We start from the raw sequence: 14,060 nt of genomic DNA on the forward strand, positions 1-14,060 counted from the left end.
GGCTTAGGGAATTCTTACTCCTACCTCAACATAGGCCTTTAGCTATCCCTCCTGTGCTGGGCATTGTAGATGATGCCTTCTCGGAATCTAGCCTGGCCCCTGACACATTACCTCCGGCTCCCAAAAAACCTGACGGGTATTACAGAATGCCTGACTCTCACAAGTTCCTCTTTAAGAATCCTACTGTGGGTCCTGAGACCATTTCATAGGGACCCAAAGGCATTAAGGCTACTGCTGCCAAAAACCCTACCCCCTCTGATTGAGATTCCAGTGCCCTGGACATATGGGGTAAGAAGGTATACACTTCTGCAACTTTGGCCATTAGGGCCTTAAACTGCCAGTTTCATATGTTAAAGTATCAGCAGCATATTATTGGATTGCTTAAACAGAAAATGATGTTGATTCCTGATTGTGCTGAAAATAAAGAATTACAGGACTTAATGCATTCTGCTGAACAAGTTGGAAAACATACTTTGCAATGTGGTTTTGATTCATTAGAGGCATCAGTTGCAGGGCTACTCTCACTGGGTCTGTACTTAGAAGGCATACTTGGCTTAAGGAGCAAACTTTGCCAGATCATGTTAAAGCTAAATTACTGGATGCTCCCTTAAACCAAGACCGCCTGTTTGGCAACAAAGCAGTAGTAGTACTTAAAAAGATGGAGGAAAAAGCTAAATCTATGCAAACTGTTAAAGATTTCCTGCAAGTACAGCCTCCCAGATTTAGTAGGCACTGGCCTTCTAAGAATTGGTCCTTTCCTGCCTCTTCCAGGCCCTCTCAGTCCAAACCCAGAACCACAGACCACCCAGGCTTCAGTCTCAAGGTACTCGCAGTCCTAAGCAGTGGGGGGCTCCCACTTCCAAAGCTGGAAGTAGTAAGATGCCCCCCATGGTAAACTGTCACAAAGACTTAACTTTAAACCTTCCAAGCCCTGCTCAACTGACTGTCCCTTTAGGGGGGGGCAGATCACCCTGCATGCAAAAAACTGGGAACTCATTACCCAAGACAAATGAGTTTTATTCCCAAGGATACAGATTTCACTTCCACTCCTTACCAACCCCAAACAGTTGGCCAGACTTACCCCAGATCAGTGGGCAGAGGCTCAAATCAGGTTCTCTCTTTTCTAAGCATCAGGGCTATTCAACCTTTCCCAGAAGAGGAATGGGGGCAAGGGTTTTACTCAAGACTTTTCCTGGTACCCAGAAAAGACTATTCCTGGCATCCTATCCTGGACCTGTCTATCCTAAACACCTTTTTGGTAATCCCAAAATTCAAAATGCTAATTCTTCATCAGCTGCTTCCCATGCTAGGCAAAAATGCCTGGTTGGCAACACTGGATTTAAAGGTAGCCTACCAGCACATCCCAATAAGGGAATCTTGCAGAAGATACCTATGCTTCAGAGCAGGCTACATCAGTTCTCTGCACTGCCCTTTGGCTTATCAACTGCGCCCAGGGTATTCACAAAGTGCCTAGATCCAGTCATTGCATTTTGCAGGCAAAGAAATATTCAAATATACCCATACTTGGACGATTGTCTAATTCAGGCAGAAAGCCAGGACATACTACTAAATCATCTGGCATTTGTAAAGAAATTACTAACTTCTCTGGGGTACACCATAAATGAAAATAAATCACATCTAGTACCCTGTCAGCCAATTGTATTCCTGGAAGCAAGCTTGAATACAACTTCCCAGATGGCCTACCTTACGCCAGAGAAACAAGTTTATTTGACCGCCTACTTCAAACTACTGGCCACAAAGACCCAGCTATCTGCAAGGAAAATACTGCAAGCCGTGGGGTTCATGGCCTCTTGCATTCTACAAATTCCATATGCAAGACTGCATGTGAGGAAATTACAATGGTATCTAAAAAGCATATGGTGTCAACATTCTCAGGACCTAGAATCAATGATTCCGATCATCCCTTGTCTAAAGACAGAGTTCCTTTGGTGGGCAGAGGCCTGCCATCGCAACAAGGAACTGCCATTCACTCTACCCCCTGCCACCCAAAACCCAACAACAGACGCATCAGACTATGCATGGGGGGCTCACTTGACAGGGCAGTGCATTCAGGGCAAATGGAACCCAAGTCAAATGCACCTGCATATCAATCAAAAAGAAATGTTAGCTGTACAGAATGCTCTGACAGCCTTCAAAGACCACATTCTTCCAGGACAATTATTGGTAAAAACGGACAACACCACTGTTATGTGGTACATAAGCAGGGGGGAACCCACTCATACCCTCTCTGCAGACTAACCATGACTGTGGAACACAGCATTGAGCTACCAAGTGCACCTACAAGCTCAATTCCTGCCAGGCAAGCTAAATACACTGGCAGACAACCTGAGCAGAAATCTCATGGACTCACAAGAGTGGAAACTGGAACCAAAGATATTCAGCATTTTGAGAAACAAATGGGGGAGCACAGAGATGGACCTATTTGCCTCCCCTCAGAACTACCAATTGGACAAATTCTGCACAAGGACTCCCCTCAGACAAGCTTGGAAAGTGGATGCCCTGTCATCACCTGGAAAAGCCTATCAGTTTATGCCTTTCCCCCTCTGCCTTTCCTCTCCAAAGTGCTACTAAAGATCAAACAGGACAAACCAAGGACAATACTCATTGCACCAGACTGGCCACACCAACACTGGTGTACCCCCTCTTGCGCAGTGTGTCACTGCTGAAACCATGGCACCTGCCTCTGACCCCTGCCCTGCTGTCCCAGCAGGAGGGCCATATTTTGCACCCACAGCTTCAAACCCTGAACCTTGCAGCCTGGCTAATTGCCTGATCTCTCCGTTACCATCCCTCAGTAAGCAAGTGATGGATGTCATTCTGGAGGCAAGGAGGCCTAGTACTAGAAAATCCTATGCTGAAAAATGGAAAAGATTCTATTCCTGGAGCCAAACTCAGGGGATGGGCACAACAGTGCCCAATTTGCTGCACATTCTTCAATGCTTAACTGAGATGCTTCACAAGGGTCTTTCCTTTTCTTCTTCTGAGCTTCCTCATTACCTAGAGGAAAACAGTTTTTGTACTTACTTTTCTCACTTGCTTAGAGAAAAACAGCTCTTGTACTCACTTTCCTCACTTATCTAGAGGAAAATAGTTTTTTATTCAGGCATGTCCAAGGGTCAGCTCCCAGTGTTCTCTCCTGTCTATCGGATGAATCTGGACATCTTGAGGCAATGTAGAAATTGCCTCATGTACACAGACAACCCTCTCCTCCTACCACCCAACACTACAACCTGTGAGAGATGGACTTGTCTAGCCAAACTGGAGGTAAAGCTCTCTCCAACCAAGACTGAACTTGACAGTTATGAGGAGAAGGTAAACATTTGGACCACACCACACTCATCACATAGTCTCACTAAATCTTCACCACCAAAATCCACACACAGTAAAACAAAAACATTCGCGGAGGCTCTCAATAATAGTCTTGTCTAAGCAACAGAGACCTCCAAAGCAGAAACGCAAGCAACCTCCATCCTCCAACACAACCCAAATGACACATAGCCCACAGACTCAGTGTGCCACGCAGTGACGGCCAGTTAGGCAAAACAACGTACCCAACACACTAGTCATAGGTGACTCTATAGTCAGGCACACTGATGTCCCACTCACCAGGCTAAACAAGGGGAAGGTTACTGTCAGCTGCCTGTCGGGTGCCAGGATCCGCCACATAACCCACGCACTCAGGTCACTCCATAACAAGTACAAATATGACTCTGTCATTGTCCGTGTTGGTGTGAATGACCTGAGACGTACCTCCCTGGACTATATGAAAAGATACATGGAAGAGCTCTCCGATCTTGTAGCCCAGGCAGGTATGACCCTAGCCCTGAGTAGCATTCTGCCATCGCCCAGAATGATACCGCAGTACAAGGACAAAATGATTGACTTCAACAATTGGCTAAGCTTCTGGTGTCATTCTAAGGGGAATCCAGTATCTGTCTGCTTGAGATGACAGACCATGATGCTTTGCCACAGATGGCCTACACCTGTCGTCCCTGGGATTCTGGATAATAGCTAAGGCTCTTGCTGCCCCTCTAGTGCCTTTTTTAGGCAAGGTTCAAGTAACAAATTCACCACTGTAACAGGAACAGGCAAGCAAAAACTGAGGGTAATGCTACTCAATGCTAGAAGTCTAAATCTCAAAATGCATTCACTCGAGGCACTCCTTAAAATGGAGAACATTGATATCTGTGCAGTGACTGAGACCTGGTTCAAGGCTCCAGAGAGCACCCTTGCACTACCAGGCTATAACTTATACCACACTTTTTGACCATGTAACCTGGACCGAAACACCAAAGGCGGAGGTGTGTCCATATTCATTAAGGATATCCACACCTCCAGGCTAGTTGCTCAGCATAATGCATCCGAGGTTATCCAAGTGCAACTAACTCTGGGCAAAACTGCAGTCCAAATTGTAGCTTGCTACAGATCCCCCACCATGCCCCAAGATTCCCACTCCTCTTTTCTTGATGTACTGGAAAATATTAGGGTTCAACCAAACACCCTAATAATGGGCGACTTCAACTACCCAACTATTAACTGGGGAAACTACTCATGTACCAACTCCTTAGCTCATCGCTTTCTGGAATTCATAAACTCCAATGCCCCTGATCAACTTATCCACACCCCCACCAGGGGCAACAATATCCTAGACCTAGTCATTACCAACATGAGTGACCGGTGTTCCACACCTGAAGTCAACTGCTCGTTGGTCCGATCTGACCATAAGCTAATCACCCTTGATATCCACATCCCGCTCCCACCCTGATTAAGGAAACCACAGTAAAAGATTTCTCCAAAGCCAACTTCATGCTTCTTAAGACAGAAGTGGTGGACTTCATGACACCCATGCAGATGGACAGTACAGTTACAACTGCTGAATCCTACACAAATGCACTCTATAAGCACTTACATGAGTGCATGGATCGTGCTATCCCAAACAGAACCAAGACGCTATCCTCCAAAAAAAGGAAGCCAATCTGTTGGTCCCCTGCCATAAACAAACTGTACAGCAGAAGGAAGAAACTGTTGCAAAAGAGAGTAAAATCCCATGAGTGGAGGAGCTCCCTGGTCAGCCTCAGTAAGAAGCTAAGATCCCTTATAAGATCCTCCAAAGCTAGCTATGAAAACAAAATTGCCACTAATTCTAAGGACAACCACAAAGCATTCTATAGCTTTGTCAAGAATCTTGATGGCAACACCCAGGATCTGCTCTGAGTTACAGCACAAAGGCACGAAAATTACAGAACCAACTGATATTGCCAACATCCTGGCAGATATGTTCAGTGCTAACTTTACCCCCCCCCCCCCCAAAGGGCCCATATCTATACAGGAAGAATGCAGAGTCCCTGTAATCACAACTACACAGGTAAAACCTGCACTCTTAAAGCCAAAACATAGCATCCATGGGACCGGACAACATCCCAGGTTGCGTTTTACACGAACTTCAGAACAAACTGGCTCCCCACTTTAAGCACCATGTTCAATAATAGCCTCGCATCAGGCTTTGTGCCCACTGAATGGCGCACAGCAACAGTTATCCTACTCCACAAAGGGGGAGCCACCACTGATCCCGGGAACTATCGACCTGTTAGCCTGACGAGCCTGGTCTGCAAGGCCATGGAATGTATCATCATGGAACTCGTAAACAAAGACATTGGTAACTTCCAAACTCTGGATCCCACCCAGTTCGGGTTTATGAAAGGCAGATCATGCTTCCTGAACCTGATCGACTTCTTTGATGCAGTCATCAAAGCCGTGGATGAGTTTAAGTTGGTTCACACAGCCTATCATGACCTTGCAAAGGCTTTCAACACCATCACCCATTCTGGAATTATAGCTAAACTCAGTAAACTAGGTATAAATCCCTATGTCACAAGATGGGTTGTCAACTGGCTCACTGACAGAACCCATACTGTAAAAGTTGCAGACTCCAAATCTGACCTCAAAGCAGTGACAAGTGGAGTATCACAGGGTTCCGTCCTGGGACCTCTCATGTTTGGTATCTACTTCTCTGAAGTACAGGCTAACACAGAAGGCCTCTGGCTAACGAAGTTCACAGATAACTGCAAACTAGGAGCCATAGTCAAGTCCCCAAATGATGTGGACATCCTACAGAAGGGCCTCGCTGAGACAGATGCCTGGTGTGAGAGCCATGGCCTCAAGCTCAATGCCAAAAAGTGCAGTGTCATCCCCTTTGGTAAAAACTCTGTACCCATGAACTACCACATAGGCAGCAATCTACTTAACACTGAATGTGTGATAAGAGACCTTGGGACCCAGGTGGACAATAGTCTCTCCTTTGATAGTCACATTGTCACAGTAGTCACGAAGTCCTTCTACATGGCACACCTCATCATAAAAGGGTTCTCATCCAAGAAAAAGAGGTCATTGTTCCCCTCTACTTGACACTCATTAGACCCATTATAGAGTACAACGCCCCTTTTGGAATGTACCTCACAAGACATCTGCAGCAGCTGGAAAGGCCACAGAAGTACCTCACAAAGAGGATTACCGGCCTCAAACAAATGCCCTACAATGACCGCCTCAAAAACTCCAGCTTTACTCCGTAGCATATTGCCTACTCCGAGGTGATCTTTGCCTAACATATAAAGCTATGTCAAACCCAGAGCTGCTGGACATGCTACACCTAAAGAAATCCCAATCCCTCCAAGCTACACGCTGTAGGGACCTAAACCTTGTCACCACAATAAACAGGACATGCTTGAGGGATAGATTCCTGTCCCAGAGACTTCCCATACTCCGGAACAGGATTACCCATCTATGTCAAGCAAAGTTCATCATTAGCACTCTTCAAGAAAAATCTTGATGAGTGGATGGGAAATAGGAAATACACCCCGGGGATCACTTCTGTGTCTCTGCTCGGCAGTGGCACAGGAAAATAACTTTCTTGGGTGGCGTTAGCCAGGGAACCTTGTTGGCTAGGCTTACCTAGGCCCTTGGGCCGATAGCCTAGTACCTACCTATGAACCTGTGAATGATCAAAATTCACACCTTGGCCATTTCAGCACATTATAATACAGAGCCACCCCTCTTCTCTCATCCACTGCTGGAGCAATTCCTCAGAGGGGCCAAAAACCTAAGACCACCCAGGAGAGCCCCTACTCCAATCCTGGGACCTTAACTTTGTATTGGAAAAGCTCACGCTATCTCCCTTTGAGCCAGCTGCAAATGCAGAGTTGAAATTCCTTTCTTGGAAAACAGCCTTCCTTCTAGCCATCACTTCAGCAAGAAGGGTGCCTGAATTGCAGGCCCTCATGGCAGTGGAGCCTTTCATCATTTTTCATGCGGACAGGGTGTCCCTCAGGATCAGTCCTTCCTTTATGCCCAAGGTGATATCCAGTGTGGCCCTTAATCAGTCCATTCATTTGCCAACCTTCTTTTCTAATCCACAGAACAAAGGGGAACGAATACTGCACTCCCTGGATGTGCACAGACAAATTAGATTTTACTTGGACAGGACTAAGCCTCTGAGGAAATCTGAACAGCTGCTGGTTGCATTTGCTAAAGGGGCAGAGCAGAAGACCATTTCAAAGCAAACCATTTCTAAGTAGATAGGCAATTGCATTTGTTTCTGCTATAAGCACCGTGGAAAACCTACCCACAGTGGATAAGACCTCATTCCACCAGGGCTGCATCTACCTTTACAGCCTTTCTCAGAGGTGTCCCTACCAGGGACATCTTAGAAGCTGCTACCTGGAGTTCTGTACATACCTTCACCAAGCATTGCCACTTGCCATTTTTTTCTAAATCCAGAGCTGGTTTTGCCACTGCAGTTTTGCAGGTCCTAATAGCTGGTCCTAATGCTATCTAATTGCCTCCTCCCTTCCTTAGCTTTGGGAATCTACCCAAATGTAATGACTGCAACAGTGAAACATGAAGAATATAGTATAGTTGTGTACACTTACCATAAATGTAGATGTTCGAGTGTATTCACTGTTGCAGTCCTGGTTACCCTCCCTCCAGCCCCCTGACTTCTATTGACTATACCTCTATTCTTGTTTACTATGCTTAAAGCTTTCTGATGTATTTGCTTTTTGTTGGAGGTGTAACCTTGTGTATAATTGCTTCCCATTATGGGGGCACCTGACATCTGGGGCAAGAAAACTGATGTAATGGCATCGGCTGCATGCTTTATACCCCTGACTACCTGACATCATGGAAGATGAGACAGCAACTGACACAGGACCCAAGACTTTGATAATCAGGCCGACTGAGGGCTACCTGCAAGCAGATAACTCAAATGTAATGACTGCAACAGTGAACACACTCTGACATCTACATTTATGGTAAGTGTACACAACTGTACTTTTGGTGTCTTTCTTGTAACCTGGATCCACTTTCCATGGATGTTCCTTTGGTTCTCTCTTTTCTGTGTGAACTACTCAATGCTGGAGTGGCATATTCTTCTGTTAAGGCCCACTTGTCAGCTATTTCTGCTTGTCTGCCTTTACCCCCCCCCCCTTTAGCCTCTGGATTTTAGGCTAAGCAGTTTTTTAAGGCATCCTTCGTATTAGACCTCCCAGGAAGCCTGTACCTCCTTTCTGGGACCTTAATTTTGTTTTGGAGAAATTGACCCAGGTTCCTTTTGAGCCTCTGGATTCAGGTTCCTTACAACATTGTTCTTGGAAGACTGTTCTTCTGTTGGCCCTTTCTTCTGCCAGACAGATGTCTGAGCTTCAAGCCCTTATGGCTGTCCTTCTTTTTTAAGTTTTCCATAAAGACAGGGTGTCCTTTCATACTAAGCATCCTTTTATTTCCAAGGTGGTTAATGACTTATCTCTTAATCAAGTCTGTTCATTTGCCTACTTATTTCCTTTCTCTGCAATCTGCTAGTGAGAAGGTTTTGCACACTTTGGATGTGCACAGACAACTCAGATTTTATTTTGCATAAGAGCGAAGCTTTCTACAGATCTGATCAGCTTTTTATTTCCTTTCTTCCTAGATCTTAGGATTGGCTGTTTCCAAACAGTTTCCTTTTGGATATCTAAAGCTGTTTCTTTTTGTTGTTCTTTTCTTGGCAAGAGCCTTCCTTAAGGCTCGTTCTACTAGGGCTGTGTTTTTTTCTGGTGCTTTTTTCAAGGGTTTAGATACTAACTCTACAGCTGTCTGGACTTCTGTGCTTTCCTTTACCAAGTACTATAAGTTGGATTTGATATCCAGGCCTAGAGCTGGTTTTGCTAGGGCCATTCTTCGTGGGTTCCTAGAGGCTGTGCTGGTCCTTCCTCCTCCCGCTCTTCTTCCTGAGCTTTTGCACTCTCCCTATTGTAAGGAGTACTGCAAAAGTGAAATGGAAGAATATAGTACAGTTGTATAAAATCTTACCTTAACAGTAGATGTCCTTGTCTTCACTCTTGCAGTATTCACTCCCCCCCTCTTCACCCTGGTTCTTTTCCCTTCGGAACGTGCTTGTTACCTCTCTAATCCTTGGACTAGCATTCCTGCTGGGGCTGTTAGTTCTGAGGATGGTATGTCCCGATGTAACATTTATGCCCTACACTTTGTGTGGGGAGCATACGTGTGACATATGGCGTATCCTTCTCAACCTAAAGGCTTTGGTATACTGCATGGACATCGGGCCGACCTTGGCATGGGATCCTTATTGTAAGGAATACTGCAACAGCGAAGAGGAGGACATCTACTGTTATGGTAAGAGTTTACACAACTGTACTATCTAGTGATTGCAGTATACTGTCTCCTTTGTACCTGACTAGCAGTTCAAAGCGCTGATTATGGTAAACAGTAAAGTCTTTTCCTCTTCTTCTTTAAGGTTGCATCACTCAAATATGTATTATGTCTTCAGTTTCCAGTTTTCCAGTTTAAGGGAGCAGGGACTGGAAAACCTTTTAGCTCTCCCTGAATGTTGGGTCAAGCAAGTCTGACAATGGCCTTCAACCTTCACAGTGGATTGCTAAATGGTTAAATTTTAGTTTTCCTGTACTTATTTTGTATCTATGATAGCTGACTCTGTCATGTCCCTGCACAGGCTGGAATGGCTGAGGGTGGTCTTACCATACGGAGGAACTCCATCATTCCATACTAGACCCTGATCTAAGGTGAGATCTTATTTGGCATTTGACCAGTCACCAGTGGACTTGTTAGGTGATTTCCTGAAGAGAAGGTAGGCTGTAACTATGGTAGAAGACATTTTAGAAACCTCAGATGTCCCCTCTTTCTTTCTTCTGTATCTTCTCAGCCCTACCATTAAAAAGCTGTTTGGTCACTCTTCTCCATCCAGAGTATTCAGCGAGGTACTATTTGTGGTGATAGGTCTTACAGGGAAGGAACTTAATTTATTTATCTATCTTTCAGGCTGCCTTTTGATGACTGTGATGAAGGACTTGGAAATGGCATCCCTGAATTAGGTATTGGTATTAGTGCAGTCCACTAGGTGTCTGCATAAATTGGAAGAAGTCTTTACCAATCCCATATCAGAGGAGCACCTTCTTCATTGGGTGCTGGACACTGTCCAGTGGCAGTCATCTCTGCTCCCAGAGAAGACCCAAGGTAATATCACTGAATTCAGGCCTGTTGGACATCAGGTCTCTAATGCAGTCCTAGACAGGGAATTATTATTGGTGGTGTAACAATGAAGTTCATCATGGCTTGAGATGAACCAGGTGAATACTGAATTTTCTGCAGCTTTTGAGCCATGGTGCTGAAGAGAATTGAGGATCGTCTTTGTTTTCCATCAACCCAGTTTCTTACGAGCTATTTTGTAAGAGTTCTCAGAGGTCAGCCTAGTGAATGAACACCCTAGATGGTTAATCTTTAAACAAAAAACATCTTTATTGAATTATCACTTATGACATAGGTGTCAAATGTTTATATAAATAAAAACAAACTGTATTGACATGTTTTCAGTTACAAACATGTGTTGCATATAATTTTTTTGTACGGTCATTGTCAGTAGAACATTACATAGCTCGTTCAATTCCTGCTTTCACTTAAACCTCATTCTTCTCCAAAGTATTATTCTACATATATTGTTCTCACAGTTCCCATTTTTTTATGTAGTTTACTCCTGCTTTTTTCTAAAGATCCTACTTCCAGTTCTTTTATCTCTGTTACTTTTTCACTACTTCTAATTCAGTTGATTTAGACTTGGATTTCCATTTTCTAGTAACTGCTTTTTTGGCAGCCACCAGATTTAAACTCAGCAAGGCCTTACTATGTCTAGGCAATTGTGATTCTGTATCACAGCTCAAAAAGTAGTTTCCTTAGTTGCACCAATTTGCTCACCCAGTATTTCTGACAGAGTAGTTTGCAGTGATTTTTTTAAAGTCTCCCAACTCATTACACACCAACAGTATGTTCCCAGTTACCTTTTTCTTCCTCAGCATACCTCCAACATTTGCAATTTATCTGAGGAAACTTCTTTGAAGTCTGTTTGGGGTATAAAAATACCAATGCAAACACTTCCAAGCAAAATTCCTAAACCTTCTAGACTGTTACATGTTTGGGAGTCATTGGCTGAATGTTATGCATGGGTTGGTGATGAGTTCAGTGAGTTTGCTATGGAACTTCTAAGAGGATCAGCATTACTCAGATAGCTACTTCTGTTACCCTTCATATGGACATTCATTAGATTTGGTGTTCCTGCTAAGCTTTGTCTGTATAGACTTTGAGCTGGAGCCAGTGTCTTAAACCATACATTACGTGTTTCACTTCAGGCTTGGGCTCCCACCAGTATAACTGGCTGATACTGACTTGGTTTGTGAGAAGGATGTACACAACATCATTTGAGGATCCATAATTCTCTTGATGAACCAGTTCCTTGGAGGAAGCAGTGCTGATGGCCTAGAAGATGTAGTTATGGCTTATAAGTCACCTGTGGTGGTCTTATTTAATTGCCAAGGATGTGTACATCCTAAGGCTGTTGCATCCTAAGAGCCTTGGATTGAGTTTGAGGTTAAGCATAGGCTTGGATGGCAGTTGAAATACAAATGGCAGAGAATCTGCTTGCTTGGGACAATCTTAGTTTGAAAAAGCATTACATGGTATATTACATGATGATCTATCATAGTAAAATGGCATTGTTGCCCATTATCATGTCTGCTGCACTTGATTGCACTCTTTCAAATGCTGAATATGCCTTGCATCCAAGCATGTCTTAAATCTTAAAAAGTGTTTCCTCCCTCATTGTGAATAAGCCAGACAACTTTTTGGAGTAAAAATTGCCAAAAATCAAACAATCTTTCCCTCTGATGTGCTCATAGTACTTTGTAGTTTTTGAGATACAGCATGCTATTTTTTCTGCTAGGCTGAGTTTACTAATGTTGACTTTGAGAAGGTCATGGATGTAATTTCACCCGTATGTCTTTCCTTTTGCTGACTGGATCTCAGAACTACAAGGATGCTTAGATCTTTAGGTCCATTTACTTTCTAAATTTTTCAGTCTTCTGTGCACTGGTTGTATATTCTGTCCAACATCAATGTAAGTTGTTTCGTCAATGTAAATTACTTCTGTATTTATTCCTCCTTGCTTGTTGGTTCTTGTAATATTAAAATGCTGTTTTATATTAACAAATGGCCTGAATAGGGCCTTCTGACTAGAGTACACCAGCTAATAAATAAATAGTAGATGCAGTCATTGAAAATTCACAAAACACAACACAGATGGTATCTCCTTCAGTGTTGTATTTAAAAAAAATGGAGTCGTCATTCACTTCAGGCATTCACACAAATAAAATTCCGTTAAAGGGGCTCTAGTAAACTGCTTGAAGCAAGTAGCCTGATGCTCTACTCACTAGAAAAATCAGAAATGGTGCTCTCACATTGACTAAATGTTTTGGCACAGAAGTAACATTTATCACTTTCATTAATGTGTTGGACTTGCTGTGAGTTGAGGGAGTTCATGAAATGCTAGTTACTGTTTTTCACAGCTTCTGTAGGCTTAATCATAGTTATGAGTCAAATTGCTTCATTTTCAGTGCATGCATTTCTTTATAGTTGCTGCTGTCCCTGACTGCTAAGGAAGTTAATTTTTTGTCCCTTTCAGATACAGAAAACACTAAAATGCAAGTTTCTTGGCACCTAGTCAGATGGTTGTACTCTGCTTGCTTTAAAAATATAATATAGACTGTATTGGCGACTAACCTTTTGGTAATAAATATTGTTAGTACTTCCATACTGGCACAACAGTTTCATTATAAAATAAGCAAATTACTTTTTTTGGTCATCGAGGAAGAAGAATTACTAAAATTTAAGTTTCTTAACTTTTAATCTGTCAGTCATACTGTTTTTACTTTGAAAATATGGAATGTCTGTCTTGCATCTGACACTGTAAACCACTTTTTATGTTTTCATCCTACAGTATAACATGTGGATTGCATTATCGACTAACCAGCAGATAATAGTGTTAAAAACTTTTTTTTTTTTTTTTGCTGCTGGCTCAGAACATAGTAGAGTTCCAAGGCTTGCCATAGATGTTCCAGCACTTTTTCAACTAAGGTTTGGGAATGTAATTTATACCTACTGTGTCTCCATGGCTTCCTATTACTTTGTCTTGCTCGTTGCTATGCACTTCAGTAAGTGCTGGTTATAGATTACCTTTATTTTTTTCATCCAGCTACACAACTGAATGTTTATTGTTAATGTAAAACATGCAAAAATACTGAAGTTTCAGAAATTGCAGAATGTGAAATTGCAGGTAATACATTTAGCATGCTTGTGATTTCCCCGATATTTTTGCTGGACTGTAGGAAGAAACAGTTAAGAATTCATCAGGTCAGGAAGATGAAATTCATTCTTCTAATGATGAATGCACACCATCTGTTGCCTTTCAGGAAGCACCTGAGATTACCCGCCCACGCAGATGCAAATATTTTGATACAGGTATAGTCTTCTTAATACTTAAATCACTTGTTAAATAAGTATATTTATTGAAATGTCATTGCTTTTTCCATTTTAATTTTCAGTACTACATTTCATAACAACTTTTAGTGACATTTTACTGTTGTTTTATGCTGCTGCCTAAACAATCTTCATTAGTTTCACTATTTTTGGTTGGCTGACTTTTT

The 14,060-nt window shown here is 43.0% G+C and overlaps 1 protein-coding gene across 3 annotated transcripts in view; it reads left to right on the forward strand.

Moving 5' to 3' along the window:
• The window catches only part of MIER1 (MIER1 transcriptional regulator), a 1,388,802-nt gene that overhangs the window by 166,944 nt on the left and 1,207,798 nt on the right, over nt 1–14,060 (forward strand). For 2 of the 3 annotated variants that reach the window (XM_044085588.1, XM_044085589.1), the window contains exon 3: nt 13,743–13,875. In XM_044085588.1, the coding sequence (XP_043941523.1) occupies nt 13,743–13,875 (133 nt within the window). The remainder of the gene's footprint in view (nt 1–13,742; nt 13,876–14,060) is intronic. The other variant, XM_044085590.1, reaches the window with a different exon arrangement.

The sequence above is a fragment of the Protopterus annectens genome, chromosome 10.part0 (genome assembly GCF_019279795.1).
Source record: "Protopterus annectens isolate FY-2018-M chromosome 10.part0, PAN1.0, whole genome shotgun sequence".
NCBI classification, from domain to species: Eukaryota; Metazoa; Chordata; order Ceratodontiformes; family Protopteridae; genus Protopterus; species Protopterus annectens.